A 13,137-nucleotide genomic window follows, 5' to 3' on the forward strand; every position below is an offset into this window, starting at 1 on the left:
TAATTTAATGATGTATAAACAAGGAGGATACTTGAAAAATAATTGCTATGAAAATTCCAACTTCAAGAGACTAGTATATAAAAGATTGAAACATGAACACTGCCTAAACATATCACAAGGAGGCGTGGCACTTCTTCATGTGATAATTAGGTTAATCATGTGAAATGAAGTGTGCTTGTAATTAGGTTAATCATGTGAAATGAAATGTGCGTGAGAATAAAAGACTTGTGTCATGCACACAAAGTTCACAAATAGGGGGAAGCACTGAACGATAATAGCTATGTATGCGAGATAAGGTAAGGTGCCTTGTCAGAATTATATTTCTTTTAATGTATCACCCTTAGAGAGAGGTAGTTAAAAATTAAATGATTCATCCACAAAAATAATTAAAAAATAAGTTTCATGTGATAGGAATACAACATTGGTAATAATCATTATGGTACCAAATCTATGAACGTAATTTTTTCATTTGTACAAATGTTATACAATGTTTTTAAATGTTTAAAGCACATCAACAAGTGTTTTGTTCTTTCCATTTCAATATTTCAAATGAAAATTCTGAACTCAGTAAAGTTAAATAACTGCTTTATTCAATCTAAAACATCTAATATATTTTCATATTCATGATTAAAATTTTAGGGTTAAAACCACAGCTAAAGAGCGGGAACTGCCCTGCATATATAAATAATATTTCCTGTAAAAGTCTAAAACTAGTTGAAGAAACTGTTATTAGTTTTGACATAGGCACCTGAAAACTTCCCTGAAGATAGGATTATCAGTTTTACAATTACAGCTCAATATTCTTACATACTGACAAAATTCAGAAAAAAAAAGACAAATACATGCATTCTCATGTAAAAAAATCAAAATATTGGGGATAATCAACCAGCTTCTTAGAAATTCTAATCTAAAACACACAAAACTTTCTCTAAGCTCGCATTAATGGAGATCACACTCACACCATCGTTCAACTTCAAAACAAAACTAATTTATCCTGTTTTAACTTGTACAATATTTTAGGAGCAACTACACAATATACAAAATACATGGCACACTTTTAGCACCTTGGACAATGTTTCTAACTGAAGCAGTAGTCTCATGTTCCAGACACAAGACCAATATTTCTTTTATTTAACATAAAAGTTTCAGTTTATAATCAGGAAACATGTTTTGCATAAAAAACATCTTGAACAGCTTATGCTGGATAAATTGTAACAAGTGATTTGTGGTGTTTTCCTTCAAATGAAAAAAAGTCTTAACCACTTAAATGTTAAACTAAGGGTAAGACTAAGCTCGGTCAAAGATTCGGAAGAATTGACGTAATGTTTTTTCGTTACCGTGTGCGGTCAGTGTTACACTAGTGTCAATGTACAGATCAAATAGAACACACTTATTTCAGCTCTACTGCTAGTACCACAGGTGTAACATTCACAATTTACTGTTTCACAGACAACAGAGACCGACTGCACACGTTCAAACTTCAGACATTCATACCTCTTAACAAAAAAGAAAACAAACATTTCAAGGTGTGAATGTCTGGTGAATTTGGACGAATGTCATCGTTGGCGAGCTGACAAGCATAGACTTGTGTGTATTCAAATCCATTCTGCCCACAAAACTTTCACAGAAACACAAACAGGTTATCGATCACAATAGAGCTGTGATTAGTATATGTAGATATTCACCAGGCATCCAACACAATTCATATATAACCACATTATTCAATTTAGAAATGCTGGTTAGTTTCTCATATACTAATCATAGTTTCAAAAATAATTTTACAAGGACTTTAAAATTTTTAAATTGGAGGTGGTCCATTTGGATAGCGTAGCATTGGGTCCAAAGATCGTGCAAAATTATTTGTCAGAACACAGCTAAAATCATCTTCTGAAACAGGCAGAAGACTAGCTACTCCTAGCAGGAGCAACATCAGTGCTTGAAATGGTAGGGATGCCCTCACCACTCGAGCCACATATTGGTAGTAACGATTCACTGTAGTTGGCTGTTCTTCTATTTCGTCCTCCCTGTAAACAACATTAATATTATTTCTGATAGTCTTAACAACGTGATACTGTTTATATATCTATGTTACTTGCCCTCAGTTAAGTTGAGTGTATGTGGCAACAATTATGCAGAGTCTGTTACATTTCAAATTAATGATGTATCATACAATGCCTATCACATTTCCAGGTGACATATTATGCAATGTCTGTTACATTTCAAGGTAATGATGTGTTATGTAGTGTCTGCTACATTTCAAGGTAATGGTGTGTTATGCAATGTCTGTTACATTTCAAGGTAATGATGTATTATGTAGCGTCTGTTACATTTCAAGGTAATGATGTATTATGTAGCGTCTGTTACATTTCAAGGTAATAAATGATGTGTTATGCAATGTCTGTTACATTTCAAGGTAATGATGTGTTATGTAGTGTCTGTTACATTTCAAGGTAATAAATGATGTGTTATGCAATGTCTGCTACATTTCAAGGTAATGGTGTGTTATGCAATGTCTGTTACATTTCAAGGTAATGATGTATTATGTAGTGTCTGTTACATTTCAAGGTAATAAATGATGTGTTATGCAATGTCTGTTACATTTCAAGGTAATGATGTGTTATGCAATGCTTGTTATGCAATGTCTGTTACATTTCAAGGTGCCCCTCGCTAGTACAGCGGTATGTCTCCGGATTTACAACGCTAAAATCAGGGGTTCGGTTCCCCTCGGTGGGCTGAGCAGGTAGCCCTTTGTGGCTTTGCTATACAAAAAACACATTTCAAGGTAATGATGTATTATGTAGTATCTGTAGTGTATTATGTAGGTTTATTTTAGTGAACTTATAATGAACAAGCACTTTTGTTTTATGTTCCTGAGAGTGAATGAAGAAAGTATTAGAGAACTGATAGTGAAGTAAGTATGTTTACTTTAGATAGTTTACACTGAATTAACAATGTTTATTTAAAAAGAAATGATACTTAACTAGACAAGGCTACGTTAGAGAACTGATAGTGAAGTAAGTATGTTTACTTTAGACAGTTTACACTGAATTAACAATGTTTATTTAAAAAGAAATGATACTTAACTAGACAAGGCTACGTTAGAGAACTGATAGTGAAGTAAGTATGTTTACTTTAGACAGTTTACACTGAATTAACAATGTTTATTTAAAAAGAAATGATACTTAACTAGACAAGGCTACGTTAGAGAACTGATAGTGAAGTAAGTATGTTTACTTTGGACAGTTTACACTGAATTAACAATGTTTATTTAAAAAGAAATGATACTTAACTGGACAAGGTTACTTTAGAGAACTGATAGTGAAGTAACCAAAGTTACATTAGAAAACTGATAGTGAAGGAACCAAAGTTACATCAGAGAACTGATAGTGAAGTGACCATAAGAGAACTGACACTAAAACAGTCGAGGTAACATGAAGGTTCTGATATAGAAGTGACCAACGTTACACTAGACAACTGACAGTGAAGTAACCTAAGTTACATTAAGAGAAGTGATATAGAAGTAACCAACATAACTCTAGACAAGTGATAAAATAACTGTAATTTTAAAATACCTGTTTATTCAACTTTTTAATGACATACATCACTTCAAAGCAGTTAACTTGTCTAATATATACTATAATATAAATTGTTAGTCTGCGTGTGTTACTTGAAGTTAGGTGCAGAGTAACAGAACATTATATATTAAAATCAATTTATTTTATGGACATTGTGCAATGTGTAACAGTTATTTTTTAATAAATAACACAAAAAATGCAAAATACAACACATACACTTCTTTATCAGCATCCCATAAGCTGGCCCCTTCAACTATAGCACCTCCAGTGGTAGGCTATGAAAACAAATAAACATAAACGTTTGTTTTGTGCATAACTCACTAACGTCTCAAACAATGCAGGCAAGATGGTTTACTACTTGTTTCTTGTTAGACATACACCCTCACCAGTTTAAACTTGAAACAAAAAGACTTAAAGGTAGCTGTGTGTTCAGTAACTAGCCAAAAGAAAGGACTTTATAAATCAAATTTAGTTTAACAGTGAAAACTGAGTAAACCATCTTTTCAATAGTTACTGAAAGCAGTGCACTGAGAAAAATGCATTAAAACCCAGAATTTTAAATAACTCCAGAAAAATCATGCAACATAAAGATAGCCAAACATAGAAGCAAAGTGGTTAACACGTGAAATATATATGGTGCAAGTTTTCCATACAAAGAAATAAATAAAGTAATCAATGTTGCAGGAACTATTAATAAGTGAAATTATTTCAATACAAATGTGCTTTAAAACTATCAACCATAAAGACTGTAGAAATGCTGACATTGGTAACAGAGCTAGTAATCACAACACATCTGAGGTGAAAGAATGAACAAGAATGTTGCACGTTAATACAAAAATGGTGTCAAATGTTAAAGTGTACAAAAACATGACTTGTGTAATATATATATTTAACTGTCTTACCTAAAGTCACTTATTCTTATGTATAAAAACATGACTTGTGTAATATTTATATTTAACTGTCTTATCTAAAGTCACTTATCCTTGTATATAAAAACACAACTTGTGTAATATTTATATTTAACTGTCTTATCTAAAGTCACTTATCCTTGTATATAAAAACATGACTTGTGTAATATTTATATATAACTGTCTTATCTAAAGTCACTTATCCTTGTATATAAAAATATGGCTTGTGTAATATTTATATTTGACTGTGTTATCTAAAGTCACTTATCCTTATGCTTGGTATCTCCAAAACTTACAATCTCTTCATCTTGAATACTTCTCAAGAGATCCACATGGATATCACACATGTGTTGTAGGTTAGCAAATCTTTCTGAGGTTTCTCCAACCTGGTGAATTAAGCCTTGGTTTTCATAGGTGACACTGGCTGTAAAAAGCTGTTCTTCACCTCTTGGAGTGAAAGGTTCTGAAGATAATATCAGTGCAGAATGCTGCAGTTCTTGTAGAATGTATTCCCGATATTTTACTTCTTGTTTGATTTCCTACAAATGGTTTTACTAGATTCATACACACATCACTTGTAGACAAAGATATTCAATACTATGCAGAAGTGTAATAGAAGATTTTTTAAAATGGTGAAGTTAAGACACAATTAACCTTTGTAAAGATAAAAACTGGTTAAAATAGGATAGAAAAAATATCTAAAAAATAACATTTTGAAGCTGTTAAATTGGCATCATTGGCTGATGAAACCAAGTTAACAGAGGTAAAACTTTGTTTTGTTGGATATTTTTTCTATCCTATTTTATCTGTTTTTTATTAAACATTCTTGGGTGTAAGATATCTCTTACATCTATATTTGTACTTAACATTTTGAGTTAATCTGTCCAAATTTTACTGTTGTTCTTGGATAAAGAATCTGGAGTCACACTTCATCTGTTAGTATGACATACAGTACTAATGAATCAAGGTGTTAGATGCTGAGCCAAAGGTTAAAAACCAGATCCAGAAAATACACTTTTCAGAGAAGGAGGCCTGAAAGATGGAAACTTGGAAAAGTGTGCCACAGAAGTTGGTTGGTTGATTTAGTGTTTTATGGGACAAAGCAGCTAGGCTATCTGTGCCAAACATTCAGTAAAAAGATAAAAGTATAGTAAATGTAGTAAAATTTATAAAAGGAAATGAAGGTAAAACAAAACAGCACTTAAAAACATAAACAGCATAAAACCAATGTTGACATCTAGTCTACAATGTTAAGAGAAGTTATAAAGGACTTTCTATAGCAAAATGGTAATGATCATAACCTACCAGGTAGACTAACAGGTAAGTACAAGAACCACCAGCAGTCACCTGAAGTTGGCCTTTCCAGTCCTGGTTCAGAGTTATGTGTCCTCATGGACATTGTCAAAAAATAATAAAAGTTTTAAAAGACATAAAATTTTAATTATTATAACAGCAGCGTCAATTGCCTGAAGTTGGCCTTTCCAGTCCTGGTGTTGAGTTATTTAATGTTACAGCCATTTTCTAATTTCAAATCGAACTAGAGAGACTGTGATTCTTAAAAGGGAATCACATTAAAAAGGTTTACTGTATAAATTAAAAACTTAAATGACATTTGTTTTGATTAATGACCTTTAAAAACTAAAACTTTATCAAGGTGGACAGTGTCACCATCACCAATAACACTGTCCAATGTTACAGATAAACCTTGGGACCGAACATTTTTAAAATGGTGCCGACGTTGAGAGTCATAATGATAGCAAGAAAGTAAAATGTGGCTTATTGTGATCTGAATGTCACACAAACTACACACTGATGCATCAGTTACAGATAAAAGAAAACAATGAGTAAAAAAACTGTCACCAATGCATAGTCTAGTTAAAACAACTTCCTCTTTCCGATCCTTACAGAAGCAAGATGGCCAAAGTCCAATATAGGGTTTTATTTGGAAAAGCTTGCTTTCACGTTTCTCACTCCAAGTCAACTGCCAGCTGGCACAGAGCTGAGCCTTGAATACAGGGCCATAGTTCATGTATGGAACAGGCACAGCGGTGATAGTACCAGAGCAGATAGATTTAACTGCCGTGTCTGCACACTCATTCCTGTGAATACCAACGCTGGTATCCAGAAAAACTGGATAGAAGTAGATGTTAAAGAAATGTGGCCAGTCGGTTTTGAATATCGGCAAAAACAGGGTGTGAACTAACATGAAACAATTTCAGGGCCAGTTGAGAACTAATCAAGTCAGACATACAGGATGGTAGGAAGCAATCAGTGTTTTGATGTCATCCAGATTAGAACGTAAACCTCAACAGTTCCATTGTATCAAAGTGGCCATTTTTAAAGACGTGTAGGCAAATTGGCTGGAGAACCCTTCTGTTTACGACCACATCGCTTTTCCTTACTGTCCTTATGTGGGGGAGGTTTATTGACCTCCCTGGATCCTGTTCTAGATCGATAGGGAAGGTCTTTGTTGTTGGAATGGGAATCCAGTGACTGAGGATGCGAACAAATGATTGTTTGCATCTTGGGGTGGGAGAAGAAGATGTATCCAAAGAAATGCCTGTACCCAGAACCAAAGGAAGTGGATCTTGGTGTTTATTGGAATGTATGGAAGGGACAGATATGGATGTAGAAGTTGATTCATCAACTTTTTTAACCATGGAAGTTAAAAGGCTTTTCATTTGTATTGAGAACAATTCTTTTGGAGGCACAGAGATCTGTCTCCACTCCCACTCTAATTGTGGAACAAAGTGCAGCAGCATATGTCCAAGATGGAGTGGCGGGCAGCAACTTCCGAGCCTCAGGATAAGTAATGTTATGAATCATTTTCAAACACTGCATCTCTTTTTCTTCCAACCATTTAGGGTAAGAACAAAAGTAGGATGGGTGAGAGCCATTGCAACTGACACAATGTGGGTCTGCTTCACACTCATCACAGGCATCATGGTCCTTGCCACCACAATGAGCATATGTCAAGGAACCATGGCATGACGTCTTTGAGTGACCAAACCGCTGACACTGGAAACATCAGAGAAGGTTTGGAACGTATGGCCATACCCTGCAATTAAGATAACCTGCTTTGATGGTGGCAGGTTCACGTGGTGATGTAAATGTCAGAAAGAGGATATCAGTCTGCCATGTAACTCCATCTTTACAAGTGGAGATACGCCTCACTGTAGAAATTCCTTGGGTGGAAAAACCAACAAGAATTTCAGACTCGGGGATGTTCTTCAAACCCCTCTCAACAGTAACTCCTTGTGATGAACTCAAAGTAGTATGAGGTGTAACTTCAACAGGTATATACCAATTGCCTTTGAATTCAAGAGGAGTTCACTGTGTTGGGATGTGGATGTTTCAACCAATATGTCTCCAGATCGAAGCTTCTTTACTGACTTTGGAGAGTCAGCAAGTCCCTCCAGTCCCTTCTGAATAAAAAAGGGGACATTTGCCCTAAAGATTTCTCTGAGAGAGAACATAGGATAAGAAAATGAGGTACAACTGGTGGTACAGATGTTGAAGATTGCTGATCAGAATCTTCAAGATGTGGTCGCTTACCTATTGACTGTTTTCACTATTTTATTTAAATTTGTATTTGAAGGATCCATAGGAAAAAGAAAATATCAGTGCCCACTTACCCCACCCACCATGGAGCTCTGAGGGGATGCACTACAATGTCAAGCAAGGACACTGCAGCAACGCCAGGGTTTCGTGAGCACTATACCCAAACAACAGCATCAGATACAATGTCCACAACACCTGCTGAAAACTTCCAACACTGGTACTTAGTTGACCCTAGTCTAAGTGGACAAGGCAATTGATCCAAGGGGTCCACCCCAAGGCTATCCATCTACAAGAATTCAAGGCCAATGTGGTGTGTTAGGGTTGGACCCCTCAACCACCAGGATCCTCGCCTCCCCTTCATGGGTTGCCACTCACAGCAAACACGCAGGGTGAATGTTAAGATCCCAGAGGAGGTAAACGGAAAGAACAGAACCTTCCTGAGAGGTCCCCTCACCATGTACAGGAATCCACACTGAGGGGCCACAGAAGTACCAGTTTAGTTGTCTTTTCTGCATCCAGACAATACAAATGACTGATTACCTGGACATCAGAGTCTGATGTTGGTAAACAATGTGTGCACTTCTTTTAACAATATGTATAACACTAAAGGCAAAGAAAAGTTCACAAAAGTCTTAATTTAGTATAAAAAATAAATACGTTCTATACTGCCAGCTTTTCTGGTTGTTACCTGTTCCAACTCTAGAAGCATTTTATTGTCGACTAAAGATCAAACCAGTGAAAACTGTATCATACAATCTATGCCAACTTTGTGGTCTGATATTCTTAGGTTAAGTAGTTCAGACCCACAATTACTGAAGAATCCCTGTGTGATGTATTCAGTAACAAATACAAAGAAATAGAAAAATACTTGAATTACAAGAAATTGTGTTTCAGCAAAAAGTAAGCTGAGCAAACAACAGATGGCCAGTATGAAAGAATATACAGATAGGGTTAACTATCAGACATGTATCCAGTGTAACGTTAAGATGAAGTGTCATCACCTAAACAGCCAGCCAATAAGAAACAATATATAGATAGAGTTAACTATCAGATATGTATCTGGTGTAAAGTTAAGATGAAGTGTCATCACCTAGACAGCCAGCCAATAAGAAACAACATACAGATAGAGTTAACTATCAGACATGTATCTGGTGTAAAGTTAAGATGAAGTTTCATCACCTAGACAGCCAGCCAATAAGAAACAATATACAGATAGAATTAACTATCAGACATGTATCCAGTGTAAAGTTAAGATGAAGTTTCATCACCTAGACAGCCAGCCAATAAGAAACAATATACAGATAGAATTAACTGTCAGACATGTATCTGGTGTAAAGTTAAGATGAAGTGTCATCACCTAGGTTGGTAGACAGCCAGCCAATAAGAAACAATATATAGATAGGGTTAACTATCAGACATGTATCCAGTGTAAAGTTAAGATGAAGTGTCATCACTTACTAAGTTAGGTTGGTATCGTTTGATGTAACAAATACTTGAAAACTGAAAAAAAATGTTCAAACAACATAACACTTTTATGGGAAGGTGTGAATTTTTAGAAGGTTATTGTATCTCAGGTTCAGGTCAAAACTGTGGGTAAAGAAACAAATTTTGGCATCAAAAAACACTTTAGCAGTTCAATAGTTAATACCTGTCAAAGTAACTTCCACAAATGTCATTTTATGTAATTCGGGAGCAGAGGAACATTACTTTAGAGCAGCTGACACATCTCACATCCTTAGCATTACATTGATTATATTATTCACAAAATTACCAAAAGTTTATTGTAGTTGATTGAAATGATATCTTTGTCTCTTGTCCTCTCATCTAGTTTCATTTCAGAAAGCTGCTTTTCAGTTTCCCTTAACCATGCGAGGAGTTCACTGTTTTTATTAAGTCCAGCTTCTTGTATTTCACTGAAATGCTGCAATGCTATTAGGCAAACATTTTCCCAATGAGAATGGAGAGACTGCAAGAGAAAAGAAATTCTGTGCATGGATATCTAATTTGTATTAAATAATCATGAATATAGTTTTATATAACAATCCTAGTCTTTTCAAGAAAAGTTAACAAATAACACACGTGGCTATAACACAGATAAGTAAAAACACTTACAAAATCCTGAATTTTAAAAGACTATCTGCAAACTGTAGTTATTACATTTTAATGTCTACCTCAAGTCGGTCTCCGAGTTTTTTCTGTTTCTCTTCAGTTCCAGATGACACAAGTTTTTGTTCCTTTGTTTTCCAGGATGAAAGTATTCCTGTGTGGTAGTTTAGGTCTTCCTGGAAATCCTGAAGAACAATGAAGTTTTCACATTTAACAAACAGGCAAGTGAACAAAAAAAAAAGTAATTATATATGTAGTGAAATTTTAATAAAAATAAATCACAGAAAAGATAATACTGATGCAAATTTTACATTTCTGTTTAACAACTGATTGGTTTCATAAACAACAAGTTTCTGTTTAACAATTAACTAGTTTTATAAACGAAAAGTTTCATATAACGTCCAACTGGTTTCATAAACAATTAATCTCTGTTTAACAAGTAACTAACTGGTCTCCTCATTGAACAACAAATGTTCAATAAAATGTGTCAGACCTTTAAACGATATCCCTACCTTTAAGTTAAGTGTCATTGGTACTAAATCCATGGAACCTTCTGTCATTGTTTTCCAGGAATGTTGCTGACTTCCTGCCTGCTCTAACCATTGTTCCAGAAGTGTTAAATCAGACAAAAACTGTTGCTTTTCCTGCTGTTGTTGATGGTCTTTACTGACATAAAGTGTTTGCAAGGTTTGCCATCTCTGGATTTCTTCTGAAATAAGTTATTAAAATCTATTAAGTTTACATGATGCATCTACCTTGACATTGCTGAAACTATTGTATTATTTAAATGTGAACATACTTGACATATATACTAAAACCTCAACTAAAACATATCATTACACATAAATAAACAGAAACTAGTGTATAATTTAAATGTGAACACACTTGACGTATATACTAAAACCTCAATTAAAACATATCATTACACATAAATAAACAGAAACCAGAGTATTATTTAAATGTGAAAACACTTGACATACATACTAAAACCTTAACTAAAACATATCATTACACATAAATAAACAGAAACTAGTGTATGATTTAAATGTGAACACACTTGACGTACATACTAAAACCTCAACTAAAACATATCATTACACATAAATAAACAGAAACTAGTGTATGATTTAAATGTGAACACACTTGACGTACATACTAAAACCTCAACTAAAACATATCATTACACATAAATAAACAGAAACTAGTGTATGATTTCAATGTGAACACACTTGACGTACATACTAAAACCTCAACTAAAACATATCATTACACATAAATAAACAGAAACTAGTGTATGATTTCAATGTGAACACACTTGACGTACATACTAAAACCTTAACTAAAACATATAATTACACATAAATAAACAGAAACTAGTGTATGATTTCAATGTGAACACACTTGACGTACATACTAAAACCTCAACTAAAACATATCATTACACATAAATAAACAGAAACCAGAGTATTATTTAAATGCGAACACACTTGACGCATATACTAAAACCTTAACTAAAACATATCATTACACATAAATAAACAGAAACTAGTGTATGATTTAAATGTGAACACACTTGACGTACATACTAAAACCTTAATTAAAACATATAATTACACATAAATAAACAGAAACTAGTGTATGATTTCAATGTGAACACACTTGACGTACATACTAAAACCTCAACTAAAACATATCATTACACATAAATAAACAGAAACCAGAGTATTATTTAAATGCGAACACACTTGACGTACATACTAAAACCTTAACTAAAACATATCATTACACATAAATAAACAGAAACTAGTGTATGATTTAAATGTGAACACACTTGACGTACATACTAAAACCTTAACTAAAACATATAATTACACATAAATAAACAGAAACTAGTGTATGATTTCAATGTGAACACACTTGACGTAGATACTAAAACCTCAACTAAAACATATCATTACACATAAATAAACAGAAACTAGTGTATGATTTCAATGTGAACACACTTGACGTACATACTAAAACCTTAACTAAAACATACCATTACACATAAATAAACAGAAACTAGTGTATGATTTCAATGTGAACACACTTGACATATATACTAAAACATATCATTACACATAAATAAACAGAAACTAGTGTATGATTTCAATGTGAACACACTTGACGCATATACTAAAACCTTAACTAAAACATATCATTACACATAAATAAACAGAAACTAGTGTATGATTTCAATGTGAACACACTTGACCTACATACTAAAACCTCAACTGAAACATATCATTACACATAAATAAACAGAAACTAGTGTATGATTTCAATGTGAACACACTTGACGTACATACTAAAACCTCAACTAAAACATATCATTACACATAAATAAACAGAAACTAGTGTATGATTTCAATGTGAACACACTTGACGTATATACTAAAACCTTAACTAAAACATATAATTACACATAAATAAACAGAAACTAGTGTATGATTTCAATGTGAACACACTTGACGTACATACTAAAACCTCAACTAAAACATATCATTACACATAAATAAACAGAAACCAGAGTATTATTTAAATGCTGAACACACTTGACGCATATACTAAAACCTTAACTAAAACATATCATTACACATAAATAAAAAAGAAACTAGTGTATGATTTAAATGTGAACACACTTGACGTACATACTAAAACCTTAACTAAAACATATAATTACACATAAATAAACAGAAACTAGTGTATGATTTCAATGTGAACACACTTGACGTACATACTAAAACCTCAACTAAAACATATCATTACACATAAATAAACAGAAACCAGAGTATTATTTAAATGTGAACACACTTGACGTACATACTAAAACCTTAACTAAAACATATCATTACACATAAATAAACAGAAACTAGTGTATGATTTAAATGTGAACACACTTGACGCACATACTAAAACCTTAACTAAAACATATAATTACACATAAA

General features: G+C 33.5%; 1 protein-coding gene across 1 annotated transcript in view; it reads right to left on the reverse strand.

The window, feature by feature from the left end:
• Positions 1-568: 568 nt before the first annotated feature.
• Positions 569-13,137, reverse strand: part of LOC143227573 (nesprin-1-like) — a 65,376-nt gene continuing 52,807 nt past the window's right edge. Inside the window, exons 9-14 of the mRNA XM_076459002.1 lie at positions 10,663-10,859; positions 10,216-10,335; positions 9,816-10,010; positions 4,780-5,022; positions 3,792-3,850; positions 569-2,024 (exon numbers count right to left, since the gene is read on the reverse strand). Coding sequence (XP_076315117.1) covers positions 1,799-2,024; positions 3,792-3,850; positions 4,780-5,022; positions 9,816-10,010; positions 10,216-10,335; positions 10,663-10,859 — 1,040 coding nt within the window. The 3' untranslated portion in view covers positions 569-1,798. The remainder of the gene's footprint in view (positions 2,025-3,791; positions 3,851-4,779; positions 5,023-9,815; positions 10,011-10,215; positions 10,336-10,662; positions 10,860-13,137) is intronic.

This window comes from Tachypleus tridentatus, chromosome 9, assembly GCF_004210375.1.
Source record: "Tachypleus tridentatus isolate NWPU-2018 chromosome 9, ASM421037v1, whole genome shotgun sequence".
NCBI classification, from domain to species: domain Eukaryota; kingdom Metazoa; phylum Arthropoda; class Merostomata; order Xiphosura; family Limulidae; genus Tachypleus; species Tachypleus tridentatus.